General features: G+C 51.8%; 1 protein-coding gene across 1 annotated transcript in view; it reads left to right on the top strand.

Moving 5' to 3' along the window:
* The first annotated feature begins 1,926 nt into the window (after positions 1-1,926).
* The window catches only part of pcdh7a (protocadherin 7a), a 39,965-nt gene continuing 30,150 nt past the window's right edge, over positions 1,927-11,741 (top strand). Inside the window, exons 1-3 of the mRNA XM_083692939.1 lie at positions 1,927-3,853; positions 4,440-5,622; positions 10,092-10,841. Of these exons, the coding sequence (XP_083549065.1) occupies positions 2,415-3,853; positions 4,440-5,622; positions 10,092-10,841 (3,372 nt within the window). The 5' untranslated portion in view covers positions 1,927-2,414. The remainder of the gene's footprint in view (positions 3,854-4,439; positions 5,623-10,091; positions 10,842-11,741) is intronic.

Genomic DNA, 11,741 nt, shown 5'->3' with positions numbered 1-11,741 from the left:
GGAAGCATTGACAACCCGACGGTCAGATCGGTTTGATTTAATAACGAATCATAGAAACACGGGAAAGGGGGGGGGGGGATAGAGAGGAGAGGAAAGGGGGGACAGGAGGAGTAGAGTAGGCTATCTCTCTCTCTCTCTCTTATTCTAGCCCACCGAGACGCCTTTTGTTGCTTTCTGTCCGAGTGCTCAGCACGAGCGTAGTCGGTTGCTGCATTGCGCTCACCAAACAGCTCGCGCTGCGGGTCAGCCCGCCGAAAGAGTCTGTGGCAGAAACGTCTTTTGTGTGTGTGTGTGTGTGTGTGTGTGTGTGTGTGTGTGTGTGTGTGTGTGTGTGTGTGTGCAGTGCTGCTGCAGTCAGACAAAAGAACGGGATACTTCAGTATTCTAGAGGGAACACAACTAAACAACAACTGCAGTGAGGGAAGATATTGAAAATAATTATAATAATAATAATACGTAGTATTAGTAGTATTAATACTACTACTATTATTATCATAAGTAATAGTATTGTTATTGTAAATATCTTTATTATTATTATTATTATTATTCATAGTATTTGGGTATTGTTATTAGTATCCTATAGTTGTAGTATTATTGCTGTAATCATTTTTATTAATCTGATATTATTAGACCATGTTCCTGGAGCCTGTGTGACCTCAGTTGCGAGCTATACAGTAAACATCTGTCAATCATAGGGTTAGGGTTAGGCCGCTAAGCTTCTTATGACAAAGTTATTGTATGGAACGTCATAAAAAAAACACGTGCTAAGGATTTTACAAAATTAGGATGTGTTGTTTCTTCTGGTCATATCAGAATACAGAATATTATTATGATGCTATGCTCGTGAACTGGATGCGCGCGTGCGTGTGACCATTTCTGATCCCGCCATCGTTGGGCACGTCCTGCTGAAGGAAAAAAGAAAAATGCTGATTTCGCAGAATGAATATGGCCTTACTTCCACCAAGGCAGCATCTCTCCCTCTCCTCCCTCTCCCGTGCGTGGGCCCATGTTTGTGAATTAAGATATTCCTCCCAACTGCTCGTGCCATACATGCCGAACCATTTCATATCTTCATTATGTCTCGTGGACTGCATGACAGCGGGAGGAGAGGTCTGTCCCCCATGTAACCAAAACACACACACACACACACAACGACCCAGCACCGCCTCTCCAGCTCCCGTTTCAGCTCACCGATCAAGTTACGCGGCTAGGGAAATGTTGCAGTGAACAGAGAGAGAGGGGCAGAGAGAGAGAGAGAGAGAGAGAGAGACTGCAGCATCATTTGAGAGCAGCAGTAGCCCCGCGCGCGTATGCAGTGCAGTAGAACGTGCAGGTGAGAGAGAGAGAGAGAGAGAGGAGGAGGAGGCGCCGCATGTGGAGAACGAGAGAATGCGGGACTCTTGGAAAAGACGCATTTCACCCGGTTCATTACCGAAACATCCCCATGAGCGCTTACGGAATTACAGTTACGGTTGTTGACGTCGGAATGTCTTTTGCCTTTATTGAAGATGCGCCGTTATGAACCGTTCAGATTATTCTGCCCCGGGAACTCGCTCTGAAAAGCACTCTCATCTCGCAAGTTGCGTGAAGGAATCCAACCGTTTGGCACGTTGCTTCACTGCGGGAAAAAGCACAAACGCAGTTTACAGAGTCTGACAGAAGGTAAGAGGGCATTATCAATCTGTAAATGACTCAAAATACTTCGGAGGTTTTTGGTTTTAACCGATTTTATTCCGCTTTGTGGATGTAAGTTAATTTTTAAGAGATCTCCGGCGTCCGGAGCCGGAGCCCTGGCCAGTTTTCTTTTGTGTAGTGCTGCATTGCAGTTTCTAACTGTAAAAAAGGAGAGAAACCCCGCTGCCCCACACGCAATCGGAATGAAGTGAAATTAACTAACGGCGTAATAAAGCGATAATAGTCCTCGGGAGAGAACGTGATATCTCTCGGCAAAGAGAGAGAGAGAGAGGGAGAGAGAAAGAGAGTCAAGTGGATTAATTTACAGCGGATGAATTAGTTTTTTTTTTTTTTTTTGCTGGGTGGATTTTTTGATATCTTTGTACTGTGAACAACCCGGAGAGACTGAGTCATTATACAAGCAATAAAAGACGACTACAAAGGAGAAAGAGAGAGAAAAAGAAAAAAACAATCTCTTCAGCTGAACTGAACTGCAGTCTGAGCAGAGAGCGCTGTGAAGCTCTCCCCCGGACCCTGGGCAGAGGAAACTGCAGAGAGCGAGGGAGAGAGAGGGAGGGAAGGGAAAGAGAGACAGAAGAGACGCACAGTGAAACACACATACAGAGAGTACAAGGGGTAGTGAGGTGAGGAGAGAGACAGCAAGAGGAAACAGCAAGACACAGAAGGAGAGACAAAGTGGGAACGAGTGAGTGGGACAGAGAGAGGGAGAGGAAGAGACCATGAGGAGGGTTGGTGCAGTGCACTCCTCCGCAGCCGAGGCTCTCAGCCTCATGGTTCTGCTGATGCTGACTCAGCTCCCGGTGGTCGACTCGGCTCTCCGTTACCGGGTGGCCGAGGAGGGCCCCGCCGACGCCAAGATAGGCAACGTGGCCTCTGCCCTCGGCCTCACCGCCGGCACGGGGACGGGAGACGTCACGTTTGCCCTGGAGAGCGGCTCGGAGTACTTCAAGATTGACAACGTGACGGGCGAGCTCACCACGGGCCCACGGCGTATCGACCGCGAGAAGCTCCCGCAGTGCCAGATGATCTTCGACGAGAACGAGTGCTTCCTGGACTTCGAGGTGTCAGTGATCGGCCCGCTGCAGAGCTGGGTGGACCTCTTCGAGGGGAGGGTGGTGGTGACGGACATCAACGACAACACCCCGTCGTTCCCCTCACCCGTGCTCACGCTCTCCGTGGAAGAGAACAGGCCAATCGGGACGCTCTACCTGTTGCCCACGGCGACTGACCGCGACTTCGGGAAAAACGGGATCGACCGCTACGAGCTGATCCAAGATGGCGGAGCGGGGTCCTCAGGATCGGGGGCGACGCGGCGGACGGCTGGAGGAGGAGGGCCCATGGGAAGGGCGGATGGAGGAGGAGGGGATCGGAGGAGGGGAGCGGGGGATAATGGAGGAGCAGGAGGAGTGAGGAGCAGTGTGTTTGAGCTACAAGTCGCTGACACACCAGACGGTGAGAAACAACCACAGCTGATCGTAAAGGGGCCGTTGGACCGGGAGCAGCGAGACTCGTACGAGCTCGTCCTGCGGGTCCGAGACGGAGGGACTCCCCCTCGCTCCTCGCAGGCGCTCCTCCGCGTGGCCATCACCGACGTCAACGACAACAGCCCGCGATTTGAGAGGGCCGTCTACGAAGCTGAGATGGCGGAGAATGCCCCACCGGGAACGCCCGTCCTCCAGGTGAGGGCGTCGGACCGCGATGTTGGCGTCAACGGGCAGGTGGAGTACGTCTTCGGAGCGGCCACGGAGTCAGTGAGGAGGCTCTTGCGACTGGATGAGACGTCCGGTTGGCTGAGTGTCCTCCACAGGATCGACCGCGAAGAGGTGGCCCAGCTGAGGTTCACGGTGACTGCCCGGGACCGAGGCCAGCCTCCCCGCACTGACCGGACCGCCGTGGTCCTGGCGGTCCGAGACGAAAATGACAACGTTCCAGTAGTGGAGATCCGGAAGATCGGACGGATCCCGGTCCGTGACGGAGTGGCTCTCGTACCGGAAAACGTCTTGGTGGACACCCCGGTGGCCTTGGTCCAGGTGTCCGATCGGGACCAGGGGGAGAACGGGGCAGTGACTTGCACGGTGGTCGGAGATGTCCCATTCACGTTGAAACCAGCTGGAGAAACGGCGCTCTCACCATTGCCCGCTGACGAAGCCTTCGACAGGTATGACAAAGCTCCTCTTATATCTGTGTAATAACATAGTAATTACACTAGTAATAACATGTTCTCATGATATTGTCACTTATAGTAATATAGCAATGGGTTCGTAACTGCTTGATAACAGAGCCAAGCTGTGGTCTGCGGTCCTGTTTTGTTTAGTTTAATGATAAAGACTACCCAAAATACAATAATAAAGCAAAAAAGCCAACAACAAAGTAATAATGCATTTATACATTTATAACTCCCTGGCTTAAAGGAGCTTATTGTATTGCAGCAACATACAATACATTCAATATCAATCTGGTCGCTAAGATACTGGTCTAAAACCTCAGTTACAAAATCAATATAAACTCTGTTAACATTGGGTTAAGGTTAGGGTCAGGGTTACGGGTTTGGGTAAGATAAGAGTTTTAGGTTCGGTCAATGGGACTCTGGGGTTAGGGTTAGGGTTAACCCTAAGCCACAAATGTCCCTTTTGTCTCTCCCTTTTAACTCTTTGAACACGCAATACACTCAACATGAATCTGGTTGCTAAGATATCGGTGAAAAACCTGAGTTACAAAGACTCAATTTTGACTGTTTCACTCAGGAACAGGAAGAAGTACTTCCTTCATACGTCCGCCCTGCTCGACTATGAGGTAACCAAGGAGTACAGCGTCACCATCGTGGCGGTGGATTCCGGCAGTCCCAGTCTGTCCAGTAACAGTTCCCTGATGGTCAGAGTGGTGGACATCAACGACCATGCTCCGACCTTCGCCCAGAGTGTCATGGAGGTCCACTTTGCCGAGAACAACTCGCCCGGCGAGAGGGTGGTGACGGTGGTTGCCACGGATCTAGACAGCGGCAAAAACGCAGAAATCGCTTACTCCCTGGATCCAGCAGTGAACGGGGCGTTTTACATCGATGCGGATAACGGGGATATCCGGGCCACAGGGGTGCTGGACCGGGAGCTGAGGGAGAGGTACGAGTTCCGGGTGATCGCCAAGGACAAGGGCGCCCCCTCTCTGCAAGGGTCCGCAACTGTCGTTGTCCAGGTGACGGACCGCAACGACAACTCTCCCAAGTTCGTCCAGGAGGTGTTCACCTTCTACGTCAAAGAGAACCTCCTGGCCAACAGCCCCGTTGGCATGGTTACGGTCACGGACGCCGACGAGGGGGAGAACGCGGAACTGAGCCTGTTCGTGGAGATGGACGGTGTCGATGAAGAGGAGAAGGAGGAGGGAAAGGAGGGGGGAGAGGAGGGCGGCAGAAGAGGGCGAGAGGACGTGTTCTCCATCGAGAACAACACGGGAACCATCTTCTCCTCTGTGTCCTTCGACCGCGAGAAGCTCTCCGCTTACACGTTCCATGTCCGGGCCGTGGACGGTGGAGACCCCCGCCGGTCCGCCACTGCCACTGTCTCCCTCTTCGTTACGGACGAAAACGACAACGCCCCCACCGTCACGTCCCCGACCAACGACTCCTTCACACTCCTCCCACCGGCCAGCAGCGCCCGGACCATCGTCCGGACCGTGGTGGCGTCCGATTCTGACACGGGCCCCAACGCCGACCTCCGGTACGCCCTGGTTGGCGGGAACCCGTTCAGGCTGTTTGAGATCGGGCTGGCCAGCGGGGTGATCACCTTGGCCGAGCCACTGGAGCGGAGGCACTGGGGACTGCACCGGCTGGTGGTCCAAGTGAACGACAGCGGCGCGCCATCGCTCTGCGCCACGGCCCTGGTGCATGTCTTCATCAATGAGACCCTGGTCAACGGCACGTTGGTGGAAGCACAGGTGAGAGGGGGGGTGTGACGGTCGCAGCTACGCTCCGCCCGGGTCTGTGTTTGTTGTTGTGTGTGTTCTGTGTTTGTCTCCTCAATGTTGTGCAGCAGGCTCCACATGGTCCATGGTCTGAAGGCTCCGCCCACTTTCTGGTTGATCAATCACCATTCCACCAATCAGCCCAAGCCCCATGGACTATAAAAAGCCTGCTGAGTCAGTGGTCTGGAGCTGTGCTAGCTCACCACCTTACTCGTATTTGTTTGATTCAGATCTTGTTTCGTGTGTTTAGTGATTATCCATATAGGGATATTTGTTGCTGTGTGTGAGAGATTGAGGAGGTTTAGATTGAGGAACAGGTAACAGTATTTCACTTTATATTATTAGACACTGATTCACATAAAGTCACCTTGTCACGTAGTTTGTTAATGTTAGAAACACTAGGGCTAGGGGCGACTGGGTTTCTGTACTTTTGTTTGAGATTGTTGTTTAGTTAGTGAGGTTTTTGGTTTATTGGTATTTACTTTTATTTTAGCTCAGATAGGAGCAGGGACTGGTGGTTATTGTTGCAGGGAATTTGCCTCCTTTTTGTTGTAGTTTGGGATCTAAAGACATTTCAATTTCCCTGTTAATAAATAACTTTAATTTTACCCACACCATCGGGTTTATGTTGCTTTTCTTTTGCTTTCTCTTTTCTCGTAACAGGGGGAAAGGGGGAGGGGGAGGGGGGCGGGTTGGGCGGTGGTGAGAATTTGTTGAATGGCACGCTGATGGAGGCACAGGTGAGAGGGGGGGGGGGGGGCGGGTTGGGGAGAGGGGGAACTTGGTCAACGCCATGCTGGTGGAGGCACAGGTGGCGGGGGGGAGGGGGAGGAGATGGGGAGGGAGAGGTGGAACTTGGTCAACGCCATGCTGGTGGAGGCACAGGTGGCAGAGGGGGAGGAGATGGAGAGGTGGGAGGGGGGGGGGGGGGTTGGGGAGAGGGGGAACCTGGTCAACGCCATGCTGGTGGAGGCACAGGTGGCGGGGGGGGGGAGGGGGAGGAGATGGGGAGGGAGAGGTAGGAGGGGGGGGGACCTGGTCAATGCCATGCTGGTGGAGGCACAGGTGAGAGGGAGGAGAGGAGGGGGGGGGGGGGGTTGGCTTTCGTTTGGGATTGTTTAAAATGGGATGATTCGGGATGTGAAGGCTTGACACTTAATTGGTTAGAGAACCAAATGGAACAGCTGCAGAACGGAACAGCTTTAGAACGGAGGAAGAGCTCACTGTGAACATCGAACAGTCAAACTGGAGCGTTTCACAAGAGTGGAAGGGAAGAGTAAGGGAAGAACGAGAACGCGTCATGGCAACGGAATGGTAGAATGGACCACAAACACCGCCGCCCCGACGAGTGAGTCATGCCCTGGAAGAACAGCGTCTCACTCTCTTCACCTGTTCAGGCTTGTACAAACCGTCTGGATTAGAACATGGCCAGTTTACTTTGATTGAGACACCCCGGCACTATGCAAAGTAATGGAGTGGAAGCTGTTTGGCAGAATACCTCCATCTTATAATGAAGTTATAACAGCCAAACGGTGGACGGGTGCCAATGGTGATGAAGAACTCAATGAAAACACAGCAACACCACACAGGAGATGGTAGGGAGACGCAGGTTGCTTTGATTAGATAGAAGGTGATGCGTCAAAAGTGAAAGCCGTTGTTTTTTCCTGATCACATGACCTAACTGGGAAAAACTCCAGGCCCCTAGTTTAAGGCGATGTCATCTAAACCGATATACTGATTTTAGTGTAGTTAAATGTTATAGGCTGTAGAGTAGGTATTGGCTTGAACCCAGCGCTCAGAGTTTCCCCCGGCTGGATTACGTCGTCAGGAAGAAGCCTTTGACCTAGTATCTATCCGTGGAGGCTGGTGGAGGTAGACATCGGAGGACGGGCATAATACATGGGACGGAATAGGAATGGTGTCGAACATGTGTTTTTGATACCATTCCTCATTCCTTTGATACCATTCCTTACTCTGTCCCATGCATTACAATGAGCCCGTCCTCCGATGTCTGCCCCCACCGGCCTCCCCAGGTATCTGTGTCAGTAGGCACAGAGCAGTGCCACAGAGAGTAAGAGAGATCTCATGTAAATCTTAACCAGAACAAAGTTCAGTGCAGCAGACTGGAAGATTCCCTGGGGGGGCGGGGGGGGGGGGGACCAGGATGTGACAGCAGCAGCGCTCTGCACTAAAGCAGAGTAGTGCGGTGCACTCCCCTGTTGAACACTAAGGAGGCACACACACACACACACACGTGGGCACACACCCTCAGCTGAAATGCGCTGAGACACAGACACACACGTGCACGCACGCACACACACACACACCCGGCAGAGATGCTCCGAGCCAGTAGAGAGAGATGCCCAGTAGAATAAGAATAGGACTGTACAGCGTAGGCTGCAACAGAACAATAGGGGATGAACGGTAGACTGGGCTGAGATCGACCCAAGTCCAGCGGAACAATTAAACAGAACCAACAACAACAAAACACAACGGAACACAATGGAATAGAACCGTCGAATGGAATAGAATGCAATTTAAACAATGGAACATGGCACAACCCAATCCCTTCGCTGGCGTGGGGAGGGATGGGTGATGGGTGAATCATCAAGACTGAATAATGCATCGGCCGTACAATGTGTGTCGAGTTAAGAGGGTCCCGTATCCACACTGTGAGTGTCGAGTGATACTCTCATAAGTGTTATTAATAGTGTACGAACATTAAGTCATTATTTAGTGTGGGGGGGGGGGGGGGGGGTGACATGGTGGAGCGCTTTTGAGAGCCGTTGAGGTTTCAAATTCTGACTCTGTGTCACTGTCTTTCTCTCCCCTTCTCTCTCTCTCTCTCTCTCGCACTTTTCTTTTCTCTCACCCGCTTCTCCTCCATGACACTGAGGGGCTTAAATGCACCACTCAGTAGGTTGAGAACAGTGTGTGATTGAAATTCCCGGCCTTGACAGCGTCTCTTAATAGAAGGCTCTCGGGGACCCTGGGACTATGTGCAGAGTTTAAAATGAGCTGTTTCACTTAGAGCCATGAGACACACACTGCTCCGCCTTTGTGTGCGTGTGCGTGTGCGGGTGTGCACCTGTGTGTGTGTGTGTGTGTGTGTATATGTGTGTGTGTGTGTGTATAATGGCTTCCTCCATATAGCCTCTATCTATTGATTTAGCTACTTCCTGATGCATGACCCTATCCCGTATTACATGGGAATGCTCTGCCTTCTAACTTTGTAGGCTCATTGTCTGTCTCTGCTCTGTGGTCTCTAACCAGTAATGACAGTGTTCTTGCCTTAGCCTATCCCACTTCCTCCCTGATGTCTCTCCTAATGTTGTGTGATATCCACGGGCTGCATTCCAATACGTCTGTCTTAATGTTGTAGCCCTAGCCGTGTGACATCCATGAGCTCCATCCCAATATGACCTCTTTTTGCTAAATTGATTTATCTGTAAATGCTGTTGCCCTACAGAGCTGTAGCATGTATAAAAGAGAGCCATGAGATCAGTCATTTGACCTGCTACACCAGAATCGAGAGCAGTTGCGCACACGCGCGGTCGCAGAATAAATAGCCAAACTAATTGTTTTTATTGATCAAGAATTAAGCATTTATTGATCCCTGATGTTAAGATAAGATAAACATTATTGTTCCTGGAGGGAAATTTGTCTTGGACTTATGTGTTGAACTTGTTGTTTTAGGTTGACTGTACTGGCAAAGCTGGATATCTTCCAATAAGGGGGGGAGGGGTTTGTCTACATCCTCTGTCGAATATAAACTGTAGTTATTTCCCATTGGTCAGCTTATCATTGATTGATTGCTTGATTGATTAATTTATTGATTGATTGATTGATTGATCGCCTTGTCAAGCAGCTCTCTTTGCCTTTCATATCTGTGTGAAGGAGAGGAAGGAAGGGAAGAAAAGGAAGGAGAGGAAGGAGAGGGAGTCACTTTACGGTCCACCATTGAGACGGAGCCCTTGTCTGTCTCTCCCCAACCCTTATCATTTACCATACATCTGTATAATAGATAAGGAATGGTAACGGAGCCGCTGTTTTACTTTCCACTCTCCATGTCTTCTCTTACGTCTGGTTTGCCCTTCGCACCCGTGATCCTGCGTTGCCGCCAGGGGTATTCATCCTTCACTCCATCATTCCAAACGGCCATATCCCTTTCGCCGTATGTCCGTTCCTACTCCCTTGGTTTACAGTGGCTATGTTGATGGCGCCGTAAATGATTGGCGGCTACCGTGACCCATCAATGGCTGTGTTGTTAGTGTCATAGCATCAGCACTACTGTAACTCATTGTTCGGTCTGTCGGTCTGTCTATTTCTTTGTCTGTCTCTCTGTCTGTCTGTCTGTCTGTCTGTCTCTGTCTGTCTCTCGCCTGTATTTTGTAGTTGTTTCATTGTGTGTGTGCGTGTGTGTTTCTCTCTCTGTCCACTAGGTGGCCCGCAGCCTCGCGGCACCTCTGTCCCTGGACATCGCAGGAGACCCCGACAGTGACCGAGCCCTGGGCAAACAGCGCCTCAGTGTGGCCATCGGAGTCCTGGCCGGCGCCGCCGCCGTCATCCTCGTCATCCTCCTAGTGGTGACGGCGCGGCAGTGCGGCGCCCAGGGCAAAAACGGCTACGAGGCCGGCAAGAAAGAACCGGAGGAGGACTTCTTCAGCCCACAACCGGCGCACACACTCGCACGCGGCTCGGGCAGCGACCGCGGACGGAAGCCTCGCCGGGACAAACGGAACGGGGCGGCGGGGGGCGGGGGCGGGAAAGCCGAGCGGCCTCTCTACAGCGGCATCGTCACGGTGAACGGTTTGGGGCACCACGGGGACGATGACGAGGACGTGAGCGGCGCCAGCGAGCGCTTGGCGGCACGCTACTGCGCAGTGGACGGCGACCCGGGGAGCCCGCGGATGGGCGCCAGGCGGCACCAGTCGAGCCCAGATCTGGCCAGGCATTACAAGTCGAGCTCGCCGCTGCCGGCGGTCCACCTGCAGCCTCACTCGCCCCCCACCGAGGGCAAGAAGCACCAGGCAGTCCAGGACCTGCCTCCCTCCAACACCTTTGTGGGGAGCGGGGGGTCCGGGGGGTCCGGAGGAAGCAGCAGCGGGGGAAGTGGGAACGCAGACGCCATGTCTCTGGGGTCAGACCAGTGTTCCGACTACGGATGTCAGAGTGCAAAATACAGCAAACAGGTAGGACTCTTACCCTGGCGGTGTTCACTAGCTGGGCTTAACTTGCCCCCCCCCCCCCCCCCCCCTCTCTCTCTCTCTTCATTCCTACCCCTCTTCTATTTCTCTCTTTTAGCTGGAACTTCTGCTGATGCTTTAAGTCTATGTTATCTCAGATAAATACTCTTCCTCTGTGTGTGTGTGTGTGTGTGTGTGTGTGTGTGTGTTAGCCGTAAGCCTATGAGTGGTGTGACGGTAGCCTGCTGTCTGGGCGTGTGTGTTTTGTGTCAAACATCAGCCTCCATTTAGCAAGACTTACCATGGGGCACATGAGTCAGGCCCTGCAGTAAACTGAACTAACCCAATCAGAAATGGGCAAAAATGTGTGTGTGTCTGTCTCTGTTTGTGTGCTGCAAACTGAACTAACCCAATCAGAAATGGGCAAAAATGTGTGTGTGTCTGTCTCTGTTTGTGTGCTGCAAACTGAACTAACCCAATCAGAAATGGGCAAAAATGTGTGTGTGTCTGTCTCTGTTTGTGTGCTGCAAACTGAACTAACCCAATCAGAAATGGGCAAAAGTGTGTGTGTGTGTGTGTCTTAGTTCTTAGTGTGTGTGTGTGTGTGTGTGTGTGTGTCTTAGTTCTTAGTGTGTGTGTGTGTGTGTGTGTGTGTCTTAGTTCTTAGTGTGTGTGGGTGTGTGTAAACCCCTATAGGTTTCCATAGAGTCAAAGACAAAAAGTGAGTGGGTTGATCCCGGCTGAGTAATTGGTCATTTTTCCTTGATCTGTTTTCGACCATCATCTCCTCATCCTCTCCTTTCATCCTCTCTCCCTCATAAACACCATAATAACAATGGTGGGATGAAACACTGGTTGGTAGTCACTTGTAAATTGAACTTTAAATCACGCTGACCCATTTGCGCC

The sequence above is a fragment of the Argentina silus genome (genome assembly GCF_951799395.1).
Source record: "Argentina silus genome assembly, chromosome: 21".
In the NCBI taxonomy this organism is placed as follows: Eukaryota; Metazoa; Chordata; class Actinopteri; order Argentiniformes; family Argentinidae; genus Argentina; species Argentina silus.
Note: the sequence above shows the minus strand (reverse complement) of the source record. Positions and strands in the feature narration are given on the sequence as shown.